Genomic DNA, 14,091 nt, shown 5'->3' with positions numbered 1-14,091 from the left:
CCTTTGAGCCTTGAACGGAGCTTTAACCAGAACAGACAATGATTTGGCCGTCTGAGTGCTGTCTTTCGTTTTGGTGAGCTCTACATCAGTAGAAGAGTGAACAAACTCCTTACCATCAAATGGAAGGTCCAGAACCTTTTCTTGCACCTCCTTCGAGAACTTAGTGGCATGTAGTCACGCTTGCCGCGAGGTATCAACCCCAAGCATCAGACCCCGAGCCGAGGTGTCTACGTGATGAGCCGCAGCCTCTAGCAGATCCTGGGTCAAGACCCTGGCATCGGAAAGGCCTCCTGTGCCGGGCCCCGCACAGGAAAGAAAGGAGGGACACATTTTTGAACAAAATGTGGATGCTTTTTACAAAGTGCTCCGGTCCCGTCCCACAGGACGGAGAGATGTCCCATAAGTATGGAGGAAAGGGGACGGGACGTAGGAGTAAATGAAGTTCTTTATTGTTTATTTTTATTTCTTCTACTTTTCTCTTTCTCTCCCTTTCACTTATGATTTTGAATATGTAGGATAAATATATAAATTAAAAGTTTTGTTGAAAACTATATCATTTTAAATTTAAAAAAAAAGAAGTTCTTTATTTCAGTGCAGTTGAAAACTTTGCTTTCAGTAAAGTTCAGAGTCCTTCTTTCATCCTTTCCAAGATGCCAGATTGTTTCCAACTTGCTTCCAATTCGTTCTGTATTCGAAATGCTGCATGTTAGCTCCTGCCAAAATCAATTCTCCATTGGCCTGCCTGAGCTGCAAGGCCAAATTGGCAAAGATGTTCCTCCCTGGGGAGTCCAGGAGCTTGTCCTCCTTTCCCAAGACCTGAGTAGCCGTCGCGGAGGAGGATGCTGCAGGTCTGGATTGCAACGTAGCCGCAGCCACCACTTTGGAGGAGGGAGGCGGACAAGACGACAAGACCACTTCTTCCGAAGAATGTAGCCTGTACCTCGCGTCAATCTTTTTATTGACAAAAAGTCCCGAGTGTGGCTTTTCCCAAACTCTTCGGACCTCGGCCAGAACGTCCTTCTGCAAGAACAGGCCGGTACGCTCCAAAGATGACAAGGGGAACGCCCCAGAAAGCACGCCCTCCTGCGGAGCAGGTGCCTCGGGAACCGGAACATCTAAGAAACTCATTGTGACGAGTACCCGGTCATGGAAAGCTCTGATAGAGCGGGAAGGTCCTCGTTGTCCTGATCGCCTTGAGGGTCATCTGACAGGTCAGGATCCTGCTGAGCCGTGTCAGGCACTGCCTTGTCCACTGGGGACAATGGTGGCACAGGCGGAAGCGCAGGGGGAGGCACCATGGGCAAGGGAGGCGCCGGCGGAACCACCGTCGGAACGGGTGGAGCCGGAGGCGCGGGTGGACATATCTCCTTGAAAAGCCCTTTGAAATATTCCCTCATGGGGTCGGTGCGCATAAGCGCTTGAAATTTACCGAAAAAGGCATCCCCAGGAGATTGTTTCGGAACCTGAGGAGGCCTCTCATGAGGTGGACAAATCCAGGGACGTAACAGGGAAGGGTGCCACACCGGCCCCTCCGCCGACGTATCCACATAAATCAAGGGAGCTGCCCCCGCAGGCAACGAAACATTGTGCGGAAGAGGCATCTGGCCGTTCCAATTATAAACTGGCTGGTAAGGATGCGCAAAAGGGACCTTAGGTTCACCCGAAGGACCGAACACTACACCAGGGGCCGATGGCGTAGTTGTAGGGGTAGTACCTAAATTGGCCGCCGTGGTCGTGGCGGGAACGGCCACCATTTTGTCCTCATCTGAGGGGAACTGCAGCACGTGAGGAAGTGAGGCAGGGCTCCCCGTCGATGGGTCAGGGGTCTTACTTTTAGCCTTAACGTAAGGAACCTCGGCAGAGCTGGTACTATGAGGCTTGAAATGTTTCTGCAACATACCAACCGCCAACTGAGCCTTCGAAGGAAGAGCCTCAGCACTGCCGGTAAAAGAAGAAACATTCTTCTTTGTCCCCTCAACAGATCTGGTGTCAACACAAGAGCGGGAATGGTGCGCTGTCACCGACAGGGCCTTGCCCGGCCCCTCAGAACTGTTGGTATACTTAGCCTCTGTACGAGGGACCTCGGACCTAGGCCCGGTAGAAGCCTTATCAGCACGGGCCTCGAACATCTGTTCAGTAACCTCAAGCCCAGCCAAGACCTCGGGGCGCACCCCGGTTTTGTTTTTGATGGAAGCCGAAAGAGCAGCCTCAGAGCAAGCTCTGGTACCCCACGACTCAGTAAAACTGGGTCTACAAACAGCCCCCACAGGAGGGGCCTCGGAGCGTACTCCGGTGTTCACAGGCCCCTTACGGATAAGACTCTGGTAGAATTATTAGGCCCGACAGGCACCTCAGGGCGAACTCCGGTAACAGAGCGATCCACGCCCCTCCCGGCTCGAGAGGAACCCGGGAAGGTATCCCCCGGCTGGGGTGCTCTGAAAATTAAAGAACTTACCGGGCGTTTTTTCTTCTCGTCGATGAACGCCTGAAAATGCGAAGGAGGAGTCCGTCCGAACACCTCCTCCCACTGCTTCAACCGACGTTGAAGTGCCCGGACCGAAAGGGAGTCACAGTAAAAACAGGCGTCCCAACAGTGTTCCGGATCCAAACACTCTAAACAAAGAGGATGAGGATCCGCCCTCGCGAAGCGACGGTGACACGATGAACAGTCTGGAAAATCTAGTTTAAAAGACATAGACAGACTAGTAAACGAACGCTAGCGAGAGCCAGAGAGGGGAAAAAGGGAAGAAAATTTTCCGAGGATGCAAGTGCGTCCAGCCCCGATCGTGCGGAGAAAAGGACTGATGGGCGAGGCGCGGGGCGGGGCAGAGCCAAGGTGGGTGGGGTTACGGCCATGTGCCGGGCCCCGCGCAGGAAAGAGAGGAGGGACACATTTTTGAACAAAATGTGGATGCTTTTTACAAAGTGCTCCGGTCCCGTCCCACAGGACGGAGAGATGTCCCATAAGTATGGAGGAAAGGGGACGGGATGTAGGAGTAAATGAAGTTATTTATTGTTTATTTTTATTTCTTCTACTTTTCTCTCCCTTTCACTTAGGATTTTGAATATGTAGGATAAATATATAAATTAAAAGTTTTGTTAAAAACTATATCATTTTAAATTAAAAAAAAAGAAGTTCTTTATTTCAGTGCAGTTGAAAACTTTGCTTTCAGTAAAGTTCAGAGTCCTTCTTTCATCCTTTCCAAGATGCCAGATTGTTTCCAACTTGCTTCCAATTCGTTCTGTATTCAAAATGCCTTGCTTTCATTTAGTTCAATATTCAAAACATTTGATCTACTTTAGCTTGCTTTCATTCCATTTAGTATCACCGCCTGCCAGCCCAGTGTGCCCACTTTCTGGTTTCACTAACTGGTCGGTCTTGAGACTCCTCGCGAGGTCTTCCGCCACCACGGATTTTCGTTTCGCTCGCTTCTTTTCCCAGCGGTTTTATTGTGGCTGGCGCACACCCAGCAGTGCTTCCTCAGCAAAGTAGGATACATACGACTGCTTCCCTTGGTCCCGCTGGCCTCCTTCTCACGGCTTGCTAGCGGCCTCCAGCTACTTGTGCTTCCGTTTGGGTCTCCAGGGCTCCTTTTGCCACGCCAAAGTGATCTCCCTGAACACAGCAGACCGTGGACTGTGCTCCCGCAGCTAAAACCATTTGTTCGGGGCTTTCAGTTTTTAAAGCTCCCGACTCCATTTTCATTACAAAAAGGACTAGACCGCACACCAGCAAAGCAGTAGTCCTGTTTTGCTCTTGTAGTCCTCCTCCTCGTCCCAGTACTTAGCTGGGGCTGATAATTGTTTGCTTTCACAAAATGAGTATGTGTTGGTCTAGTTGTCCTCTTCATCATCCCAGTACCATATCGCTGCAATTTGGGGAATACTTTAGGGGAATCACAGGGAAAAAGGGCTGACAAAAGCCTATGAAGGATTTAGGGACAGAGCGTTTGTGGTGAAATCGAAATGGAGGACACCTTGTCTCACCCAAGGACATCCTTTCCCCACTCCCCAGCCTTCTCCACCCAGGTGATCCTCCCTTGCATATCCATCCCCACGGTCAGAATCCAAAAGCAATGGCCTTTCCCTGGGCACCTGGAAAGAGGATAGCAGGGGAAAAGTAGTGAGGACGCCCTCAGGTTCCTCACAGTACCCAAGCAGAGCCGGGTTCAGGCAGGGCTGTGCAGAATATCATTGCTCCCCGTGCGAAACGAGGGCCAATGCAGTCACTGCACGCAGAAGTAGGTGGGCATTTATGCACGTAACCATACACAGCAGTATGAATGTGCATGAGTGCAAAAGCAACTACATGCAGCACCCATATGTGCTGATAAAAGCCAAGTGCCAAAGTGTACCCCCAGCCCAACCATATGGAAAGGCCACTTTGGCAGCACAAGGGGCAAAGAGCACCCTCAGCAGCCACTACACTCACCCACTCACAATTCGGCTGAACTGTAAATGTGGTGGTAATTTCGTTATGGCCACTTTTACCATTTTCCACCGAAATCATAATGACGCCCTTTACCCGGTGTATATATAACAGGGAAATTGGTAATTAACAATTGCTGTCACTTGAATAAATAAAATGGGAAGCCACCAATTTGAGAAACACTTGATAATATCTGAATGCATTCTGTCAGGGCCAGCATCTTTACAGGAAGGGAGAGTTAAGAATCGAGGCGATCTCCTTCATGCTGAAATTGATTTCTTTGGCACTTAGGTCCTTAGTAGTTTATAGGGCCACATGATCAGCATCCAAAAACACCACCTGAAAGTGAGTGATCCAATTGTCTGGAGCGATTTGAAAAACCATATTTTCTCCCAGGGACGTAAAACCCAAGGCCACCAACTTCCAAAATAGTTTGCAATTATTGGATTGGACTGCAATCTTCAACCGGTGCCGCTGTTTTGTAACTTGCTTCGACCATTTCCTCTTTAATAATGTTTTATAGTCCTTCTTTAACATATGCCTGAATGCTCCTTGTCCTTATCTGCACCGGACATAGTTTGGCATTGAGGTCACCCAATATGATAATGTTCTCCCTAGCATCCAGGTTTATTAGATGTTCGAACAATTTCAACAACTGTCTATTAATGACGGGCTACTTTTTGGCAGCAGATTGACATAATCTGACCAAGGCCCCAACCCTTCAGCCGTACTTAAACTGTTTGGTATGAGTCACCCGAAAGCCGAACTGTGTTAAATGGTAGCGATGAACAGACCCAAATTGTCAGGTGTGACGAATCGCGGGATTCTGTCACTTCTCCCCATCGGGGAGCCTTTCCCTGTAAGACTAGGGAGGTGAATTCGCTATGCAATACCCTCCCTAGGGCTAGAGGCAAGTGGTACCTCACTGGGAGAGACTCCCCCGTGAGGCAAGGAGTCCCGCTCTGCGGAAGAAATCCCTAAACCACATCCCACTAAACCTCCTTCCAGACATCTTGGGAAGAAGAATCCCTCAGAATGTGTTATTTTCATCCAACAACTATGATGTACCTATAAAGGAAAACTTGAATCATACTGAGATGAAGAAAAACAATGGAAGAGTAATGATCACAAATCAAAAACAAAGGAAGGACTTCAGCGCTACGCTGAGGAAGTCCACATCATAGTACAATAAGAGGAGGAGGCAGAGACCTACACAGAGATTGCCCATGAGTTTCAAATCGCTTGCAACAAGAATCAGAAGGAAGATCAGGCGTGCAGCGCCTGATGCAGATTGAAAGTACAGTTATAGCAGTGGAAGCATGGCAACGAAGAGGAGAAGAGAAGAAAATTATTGAGAGGGACACGCAGTGACCTTACCTGGTATAAGGAACAAGTGGTGGCGTGACTAGGAACAAGATGTGGTGGACTAGTTGGTCCATTAACTACGCTGACACCACTCGCTGAAAGAGAGCGAAGCAAACTGAGGGAAGAAGCAGCCGAGAGCCCACTCAAGAAACTCCAGAGAAACTAAAGATACGAGCCGAGAGCTGAGATGAAGTGTCACTCAAGGTTGTACTATCCGGTGACGTTATCCCTGAAGAGCTCAGTAACAGGCGTGAAGGGAAATGAGATACCCTGCAGGGTGACCAAAAATAACGACTGGAACATTCATACTCATCCCAATCCACATAAGATATCAGGAGTGTAAGAGAAGAAAGAGTTATTATTGGGATGCTCATACTCGTCCCAGTCAAGATACTATATCAAAAGTGTGTGACGAGCATAAGGAGCATTACTGGAACGCTCATACAAATCCCAGTAAAGAAAGTGTCATAAAAACATGGAGAATGAGAATTAACCCTGGAACGTTCCTACTCGTCCCAGTTAAGATGAAAGATCAGTGTAAGGGATCAAGAGTAAGACTCAGACACAGTAACAGTTTTCGTGTTGGATAAAATCTTTGATTATCAAACCAAAAAGAGGGGTTTGGGGAAGTTCTAACTATCCCTAATTCAATTCAAGGAGGGGTTGCTCTACCTCAACAAAACTAAGGAACATCTGTGTCAAGTGAGAAAGCTGAATGTGTCTTCCCTACTACTTCCCGGGGGTCTGTCATCCAGGTAGCCAGGACACGGCCATCACTATTGGATCCAGTTCCTAGGGGTGGACCAGTGAGGGAGGATAACCTGGATAGGTGGTCCTCGGGGAGACGGGTTCAATGCGGTATCCCCCTTTTTGTAACACCTTTTTCCCATCCTACCCACGTATGATATTCAGAAACCCTGCCCCCCCACCCTTGTTTTCTGCAAGAACACTTTTGCATACCACGAAAGACAACGCATTAACACTAGAGCTGTTTACCTGACATGTCGCAACACAATGGTCAGGCAAAGTCAGGCAATTGACCAGAATCACACACACCCAACGCCCTTCCCCACCAGGATAAAAGGTGGAGCCTGAGAGCACAGTACGAGCAAGGCAGACCGTACAACAAGAGAGCTAACACAGCACAGCAATTCAAGAGAAGGAGAAACCGAGAGGGTGACAAGGAGAGAAGCAACCTTGCCCTTTCCAAGCCAGGCCTGTGAAACCTTTCAGAAGGAATCGTAAGACCGCAAACAATAGTCAGCGTGTAATACAGCAGATGTAAATGGCACACAGGGCCCTCCTCCACTGATAAGCAAGCCGAGGGGAGACTCTTGCCACCGTTATACGGGCCTTGACTCCAGAGACAAGAAAAGCCAAGCGGTTCATGACAAACGGTGAGTCCAAGGGAAAACCGATAAACCGAACTATGTTGAACAAAAATAGCAAACAGCTAATTGAAGAAAAGTACAAAGAACGGTTAATACGAGAGGGGAAAACCAGCTGCAGAAGAGTCGGGTGCTCTCTCGACAAACTCTGGACGATTAGCCCATTGTTGAAACTACTGTTACCAGAAGGCCTTGGGAACAGGGCTAGTGCGCGCAATGTGTTACATAGCAAAGGAATGGGGTGAAGGGAATTCACCTTCTGATCTGAAATTAGTCCACATCAATTGGGACACAGTATGGAGAGGTTAATGTCCAGTTACAACGGTAGTAGGGAATTCAATAAGGTGTGGTCTCCTTTCATATAATTTCTTGTAAAAGACAACCTGCAACTGTATATTCCCAGGAGGCTGAAGTGATTGAATTTTTTGGCCGAATTCAAGGAAAACGGATGGTGGGCAAATTCATGGCAATTTGGTGGAGATAATTTGGGAGCTGCAGTGAATGTATGGCATGACCACCATGCATGCAATGGAATTGGAACATACTTTTATGCCCAAAAGAGTACTTTTCCCAGAACAACTTTTAAAGTGGGAAAATGAAGAGGGGTAAGGGGGAGACTGGATGAATCAATCAGCCTTCAGATATAAATCAACAATTCACTCAAGTTATCCAAGGTGGGCTGGTGTAAAGTGTCAGAACTGATCTTTGAAGGCTGGCTCTTTCATGCAGTTTGTGCGTCAATCATTGCGCAGACACTTATGTTGGAAATGGTGTGCATCTACCTGATTCCTTGCAGAAACTATTGTTGCTGCTTACCCAGCTACTCAGGAAGAGCCCTGTTTCTAAGAATCTAAATAAGCTAAATGAAGTTGGCTTCTGTTCCATCTGCCAGAAAGAAATTGCACTTGTGTTTCACTTAATAGGTGGTGTCCCACAAACAAAAATTGGAGCGCTGAATCATGATCATGCATAAGACTAGCCTGGTTGAGGCAAAGTGGGAGGATACGCTGAACTGGAAGAGGGTGATCAGGTGACCTTTATTAAATGTAAAGAAGAATCTGTTGCTACCACACTGAGCTGAAAACGTCAGTTAGCTACAACTGTACACAGGTTAAGCTGGAGTGTGCACTCTAATAAAACAAGGTGCCACAAAGCCACCCACTGGAACCCCTCCAGTCCTCAATCGTGCCACTCTAGGCATTTGCCTAGCATGTCTAGTGCTTGCCCTGGCACTGGCTGGGGGAGGCCTAGAGGGTAACCTATGTGGAGGTGGGACGGGGCATACACACATCTCGTACCCAAAACGCATGTGAACATAAAGGTTCTTGGTGAAGAAGGGGTCATGGGAATGAAACACCCCATTTAGATGGCAGAAAAGATTTGGCAGGCGCGGAGAGGAGGAATGGGGCTGGGGTAGTGAACAGTGGGAGAAGGGGGTATAGGTAGTCAGCACAACAAATGTAATTGCATTAAGTTCAGAATGGAGAGACCAATTGAGAGAAGGAACTGGAAAGGGGGAATAATGTGTAACAAGAGTTCAGTGAATAAACATAGATCCAGAAATACAAAATTAACCCTGGCACAGCCAATACAACTCTGATCACCCTATACCTGTACTGAGATTTTACTGTGCAAACATGTGTCTAAACAGTGCCATTCATGTGGGGAATTTACAAAGAGCACAGCATTTTTGTGTTAGAAATCGCAAGTGAAATGTAGATGCGTGGGGAGCAAAAAGCATACTTACTTGTTTTCTCTAGCTTTATGTCGGAAGTCATCCACTGCCTTCCTGAACAACGTCACACTGCATAGGTAGCTATCTTGATCTTCGCAAAGAATGCTTAACATGGAAGGAGCAAACAGTAAAGAATTACTAATACAAAACTGCAGAGTTTCAAAATTGACAGACATAAGAAATAACATAGCAATGAAGTAAAAACTGCAGTTATCAGCATTGTTCCTTGATAGCCAAGTAGGAAAGGCCAAGAATCAATCGGCAAATTGCATGGATTTCTTGTTTCTGCTATGAGTGGAGAAGGCTACATTAATGGGCAGCTTTGGGCATGCATGACCCACCTCTACTGGAAATGGCCCAACATGTCGCCCTCACAATTGCGATGACCGAAATGCCAGACTTTTTTTTAAAGACCCCCTTTACACCACATATATATGTGGGGGATATGGGATATTATAATAATATGAGGGGCTGCGGGTGTCTACTTCCGCATATTTATGTGGTGTAAAGGGGGTTTAGTTAAAAAAAGAAAAAAAATTGGCATTTTCGGACGTCGCAATTATGTGTTTTCGCAGGGATCACAGATCCCCAGATCCCCTCTATTTAAGTATGTTGTGTAGGCATACTTCCACCCATCACCTCACTACTGGGTTTCCAAGAAACATAGCATCCTGTGGGATTGGATCAAAGTAGAACGTAGGACAAAACATTAATTGCTTAACTCCTTTTACGAAACGTTCTGGGAATGCAACAGTTTCTATGGCAACTTTGTCCCGCCACTTGTCTCCCACAACAAACGGCTACTACTTAACAGATACATTTTCCATGGCAACTGGCAATGCAGTCAGAGACCTGCGATACACCTCCCATTTTAAAGTCCAGAGTACCACTGCCTATAATTTTCAGGGCAATCTACCATGAACCATAATAGAATTAACGCACACTGTTGTATACGGCTAGTGCCATTGATCAACTTCGCAACTCCTCCTGTGCAGGGAAACTTCTGCATGAGTCCCTTCGACACCGTTGCACAATGTCATACGCCAACTACCTCCATGCCCACTTGCCGCTTATCCGGGGGACACTCCGAAAAACCAACACCACCGCCCACCTCCTCTGAACAGTTAGCTCACCTTCCTCCCCAACCCATTGTTAGTTACTCATCTCCTCAGTAAGGCCCCATGCAGCTCTGCTAACCAGCTCATGCTGACAGAACATTTCACAGTGCATTAAAAACCATGTCCTTTTTTCTGCTACAAACACAAGGTGCCAAGGAACACTCCCCCTGTTTCACACTGCTAAAGGTGAGGGAGCCACTGCTCTTGCACCCCCATCTCTCCCCACACAATGTGAGAGCCATTCACCGAAAGGTGATACACTCGCTAGGGAATTCAGAAACCTTATTTCCACTTCTTTCAAGAGGCAGAAAGAAAGCAGCAGAAAACTGCATGGTTTAACAAAGTTTCTAAAATGGTTGCTGGGATATAAGGCCAAGCGAGAAACTTCTGGGAACAGAAACAATCATCCAATTATGAAGACACTCCGAGTGAACAAGTTACTTACCTGTAAGGTTTAAGTAACTTACCTGTAACTATTGTTCTACAGCATGGGTCTGGCCTGGATTCACATGCTCATGAATATTCCGTCGTCCGGCTGGGAATCCTCGTTAAAAGAAAAAAACTGTTTCACTTTCACTTTAAAACTGTATTTCTTCTCTAAACCAATCACTGTCCTCTGGGTCATACTGCCCCCATCCAATGACAATCCTCTCCGTAAGCCCCGCCTCTGGCTAGCATCTTCAAATTTGGTAAGCTCGTAAAGTGGCAGCATGACCAAGAAGAGCCGCAGAGGGGTCGGAGGGAGAGTTTGCATGTGAATCCATGCTGGAGAACAAGAATTACAGCTAAGTAACTTGAACTTTCTCCTGCTTGGGGTCTGGCATGGATTCACATGCTCATGAACAACAAATACGCAGCAGTACACATTACACAGCCATGGGAGGTGGCAAGGCTCAACAGAAGTAATCAACATTTAACCCTAGAACAGACTCACCTCAAGCAAACAGGTTGCGTAACACTGCCTGGCCGACTCTGGACTCCTCCCTGTAATCCCTGTCAACGCAGTAGAACCTTGTGAAGGTATGCATGGACCTCCACGTCACAGCCCTGCAGATGTCGAGCAGGGTTACACCCAAAAGGAATGCTATTGTCGCAGCGATCGCTCTGGTGGAGTGGGCTCTTAAGCAACACGACAGAGGCCGGTTAGCCAACTGATGACAGTGCATGATGCAGCCGGAAAGCCACCCTGAGATTGAAAGGGGCCCCTAGGGGACCCTGACGTATATGGAAACAAGGCTGGTCACCACACACGATAGAGACGCCAGACACGAGGTTGTATCCCCAAAGCTAGGGTTTTATTGCAAAGCAAAAGTCTCAGTTGGCCAACTCGGTCTCACGCCCCGCGAGGTGCATCTCTAGACCTCGAGGGACGCAAGAGAGTGAATTACGTACATCAGTTACATATATACAAAATGCATATCAAACAATCAGCTATGACATGTTTAACACCCCTCTTTATTGGGTTTCTTTGAACTTGGTGTGATGATGGACATCTCCGACCACTATGACACCTTCAAACATCTATTCTAGTAACAATTTGCAATTTGTGAGTGCGTAGGCATCTTTTAGTTATTGAATAGGACACGGCGCTTCTGTTCTTGGAAGCGAACTACATACGGGGGGAGTTGCATTCCGGACCTTTCTATCTATCAGGTGTTATTCGCGTCCTGGGAGCCGACATGCTCTTAGCGGGCTCAGCAAAGGGGGGCCGTTAGAAAAGCATAATTCAAGCCTTTAGCGGTATTATTCTAACATATTCTACCATACAACGAGACTGGCTGGCAGCTGTGAAATGATGAAATGCCCTGCAGCTCTGCTTCAAGGCTACATTAAGGAGGGAGCAGGGCATTCTTCCTGGTGCTGCCTACGTTTGTGTTTCAGCGAACTCTTGTTATCCTCACGGCCCGGTGGCCTTGTCCTTTTCACATACGGACAACAATGTTCCACAGTCGAGCAGTGTAAGCGGAAAATATACTGCGAAGCAATAGGAACAGAAAGCAATGGTTAGGAAACAAAATGGCGATTCTTGTTACATCAAAATGGCCCTTCATTGGCAAACTCGAAAACCTATATTCTGTCGTATCGTGCATGAGACGGTTGGCCCACGGCCACCAAAATGCGTTTGCGGTCTCAAAGTAGAGGTATCCGTATTTCTAGACTGACAAGATGGAAGGCTTGGACCAGGCCTTCCCATTATTCACAGGACCAAAGTTCACAAACAATTGAGAAGTCTTCTGAAAACTCTTTGTTCGTGCCACGTAGAACTTCAAGGCACAAGAAACATCCAGCGAATGCAAGGTCCTCTCGATCGGCGGAAAAATGGTTTCGGGAAGAAAATGTTGAGGTGGAATTCAGGCAGACCCTTCGGCATGTAAGAGGGGTGCGTACGCAGCAACACCCTCGATTCGTGGAATGTCAGGCAGCTTGCAGGACAGCGCCTCGACCTCACCCACTCATTTAGTTGAGGTGTTGGCCACAAGGAATGCCATCTTCCAACCTCCAGCATACCAGATGAACGCTGTACGGCTGCGATGGCGCTGAGCTGCAGGACTACTCCACAGCCGAGCTGTATCACGAGCTAGCTGCTAGCCTGCAGGACTGTCCTGTTGAACTGAAATACGTCCGCCTCAGCACAGATCCATATTCCCTAAGGCAGAACTTGCTGTCTCCATGACATGAGAGTTGTGGTCTTCACCATTAAGCAGACACCAACTGCGTCTCATTAAATCGCTCTTGGGTGCGGGAAGAATTCTCTGGATACCATGGGCTCACTAAGCCCACATCAGTGACCAGCGACCCTGGATGCTACAGATTTCTGTGCATCCACCACTCGCTAAACCGCAAAAGTTGTCCCGATAAATGCAAGTCTCCGGCCCGGAAGCACTCCATTCGAAGAGATTTTTTACTAGATATCTGTGGGGCTGTTTAATCGCCCCGATGAAGGCGGCCATAACGGAAAAATGAACTACTCCTTTGACTCTGTTCCAAGATGGAGGATATTGCCGCCAAAACGTCAAGCTTATGAAAGGGGGAACAAGAAGCCCAGAGTTATGGGCATTTCTGATTGACTCTCTCAAGAGTTTCAAACACCACTGGTGGTTTGACCACATCTTTCTCCCCCTGCGGCGTTGGCATATGACTACCAGAATTATTCCTCACTTCTTGTAAAATTGAACAGCTAAATGTATGATCACTAGAATTCTCTAGGAACTGGAAAAATTCATGATGCATTACGCATTTTAATTCAATTTGAAATTAAATATACCAGAGATCTGGAATCTGGATATATTTAAACAAATAACAGGTTTAGGTGCAAAACCTAGAAATGTATTCACTATATATGTTATTAATTTGGTTTATGTTGTAAATTCATTGTTTATTCCAACCACATCAGTTTCACAACCAACATACGATTTTTTTGCTGTTCCTATGTTTATGACACTAATATATGTTTTTTGTCTTAAGTCTAACAATGTGATGTATATGTAGGTGTTAAGAATATTTCATTGTTGGTCTCAATACAATCAAGTACATTCAAGATACAGTCCCTTTTGTGTATGTGTGGTTTTTCCTTCCTTGACAATTTTATGGGCTACTAACTTTGGGATATATTCCTTGAGTATAGGTAGAAAGGTTCCCCAACACAACTAAAATGTGTAGTATCCCTTGATTAAGCACTTGGGTTGAGTCTATTAGTAGCAGTACTAACCTTCTGTGTTTTGTTTACTGATTATGCCTGAGTCTGCTACCTCTCACCACGGGCATTGCGAAAAAACCCTTTTGATATCTTCCACAAGAGAAACTTGAGTGGGGCTTTAGGTTTGAAGGGTGCCCCCATAAGTCCTATCAGGACTACGTTGAGTTCCCATGCGGGGGCAGGCGCCTTCACCGGCGGGAAAGAACGAAAAAGCCTCTTGAGAAACTTGTTTAAGAGCTGTGTGACCACAACAAGGATCTGCCCGGGGATCTGGTGTAGCGTCAGATGGGCGCCAGGTGTACCTTGATTGACGTATGAGCCCGACCAGCTTTAGCCAGGGAAAGCAAGTACTGAATAAT

General features: G+C 47.0%; 1 protein-coding gene across 1 annotated transcript in view; it reads right to left on the bottom strand.

Moving 5' to 3' along the window:
• Positions 1 to 14,091, bottom strand: part of ATP6V1C1 (ATPase H+ transporting V1 subunit C1) — a 1,238,716-nt gene that overhangs the window by 271,529 nt on the left and 953,096 nt on the right. Inside the window, exon 9 of the mRNA XM_069621464.1 lies at positions 8,930 to 9,022. Coding sequence (XP_069477565.1) covers positions 8,930 to 9,022 — 93 coding nt within the window. The remainder of the gene's footprint in view (positions 1 to 8,929; positions 9,023 to 14,091) is intronic.

The sequence above is a fragment of the Ambystoma mexicanum genome, chromosome 5q, assembly GCF_040938575.1.
Source record: "Ambystoma mexicanum isolate Mex_15411 chromosome 5q, UKY_AmexF1_1, whole genome shotgun sequence".
NCBI classification, from domain to species: domain Eukaryota; kingdom Metazoa; phylum Chordata; class Amphibia; order Caudata; family Ambystomatidae; genus Ambystoma; species Ambystoma mexicanum.
Note: the sequence above shows the minus strand (reverse complement) of the source record. Positions and strands in the feature narration are given on the sequence as shown.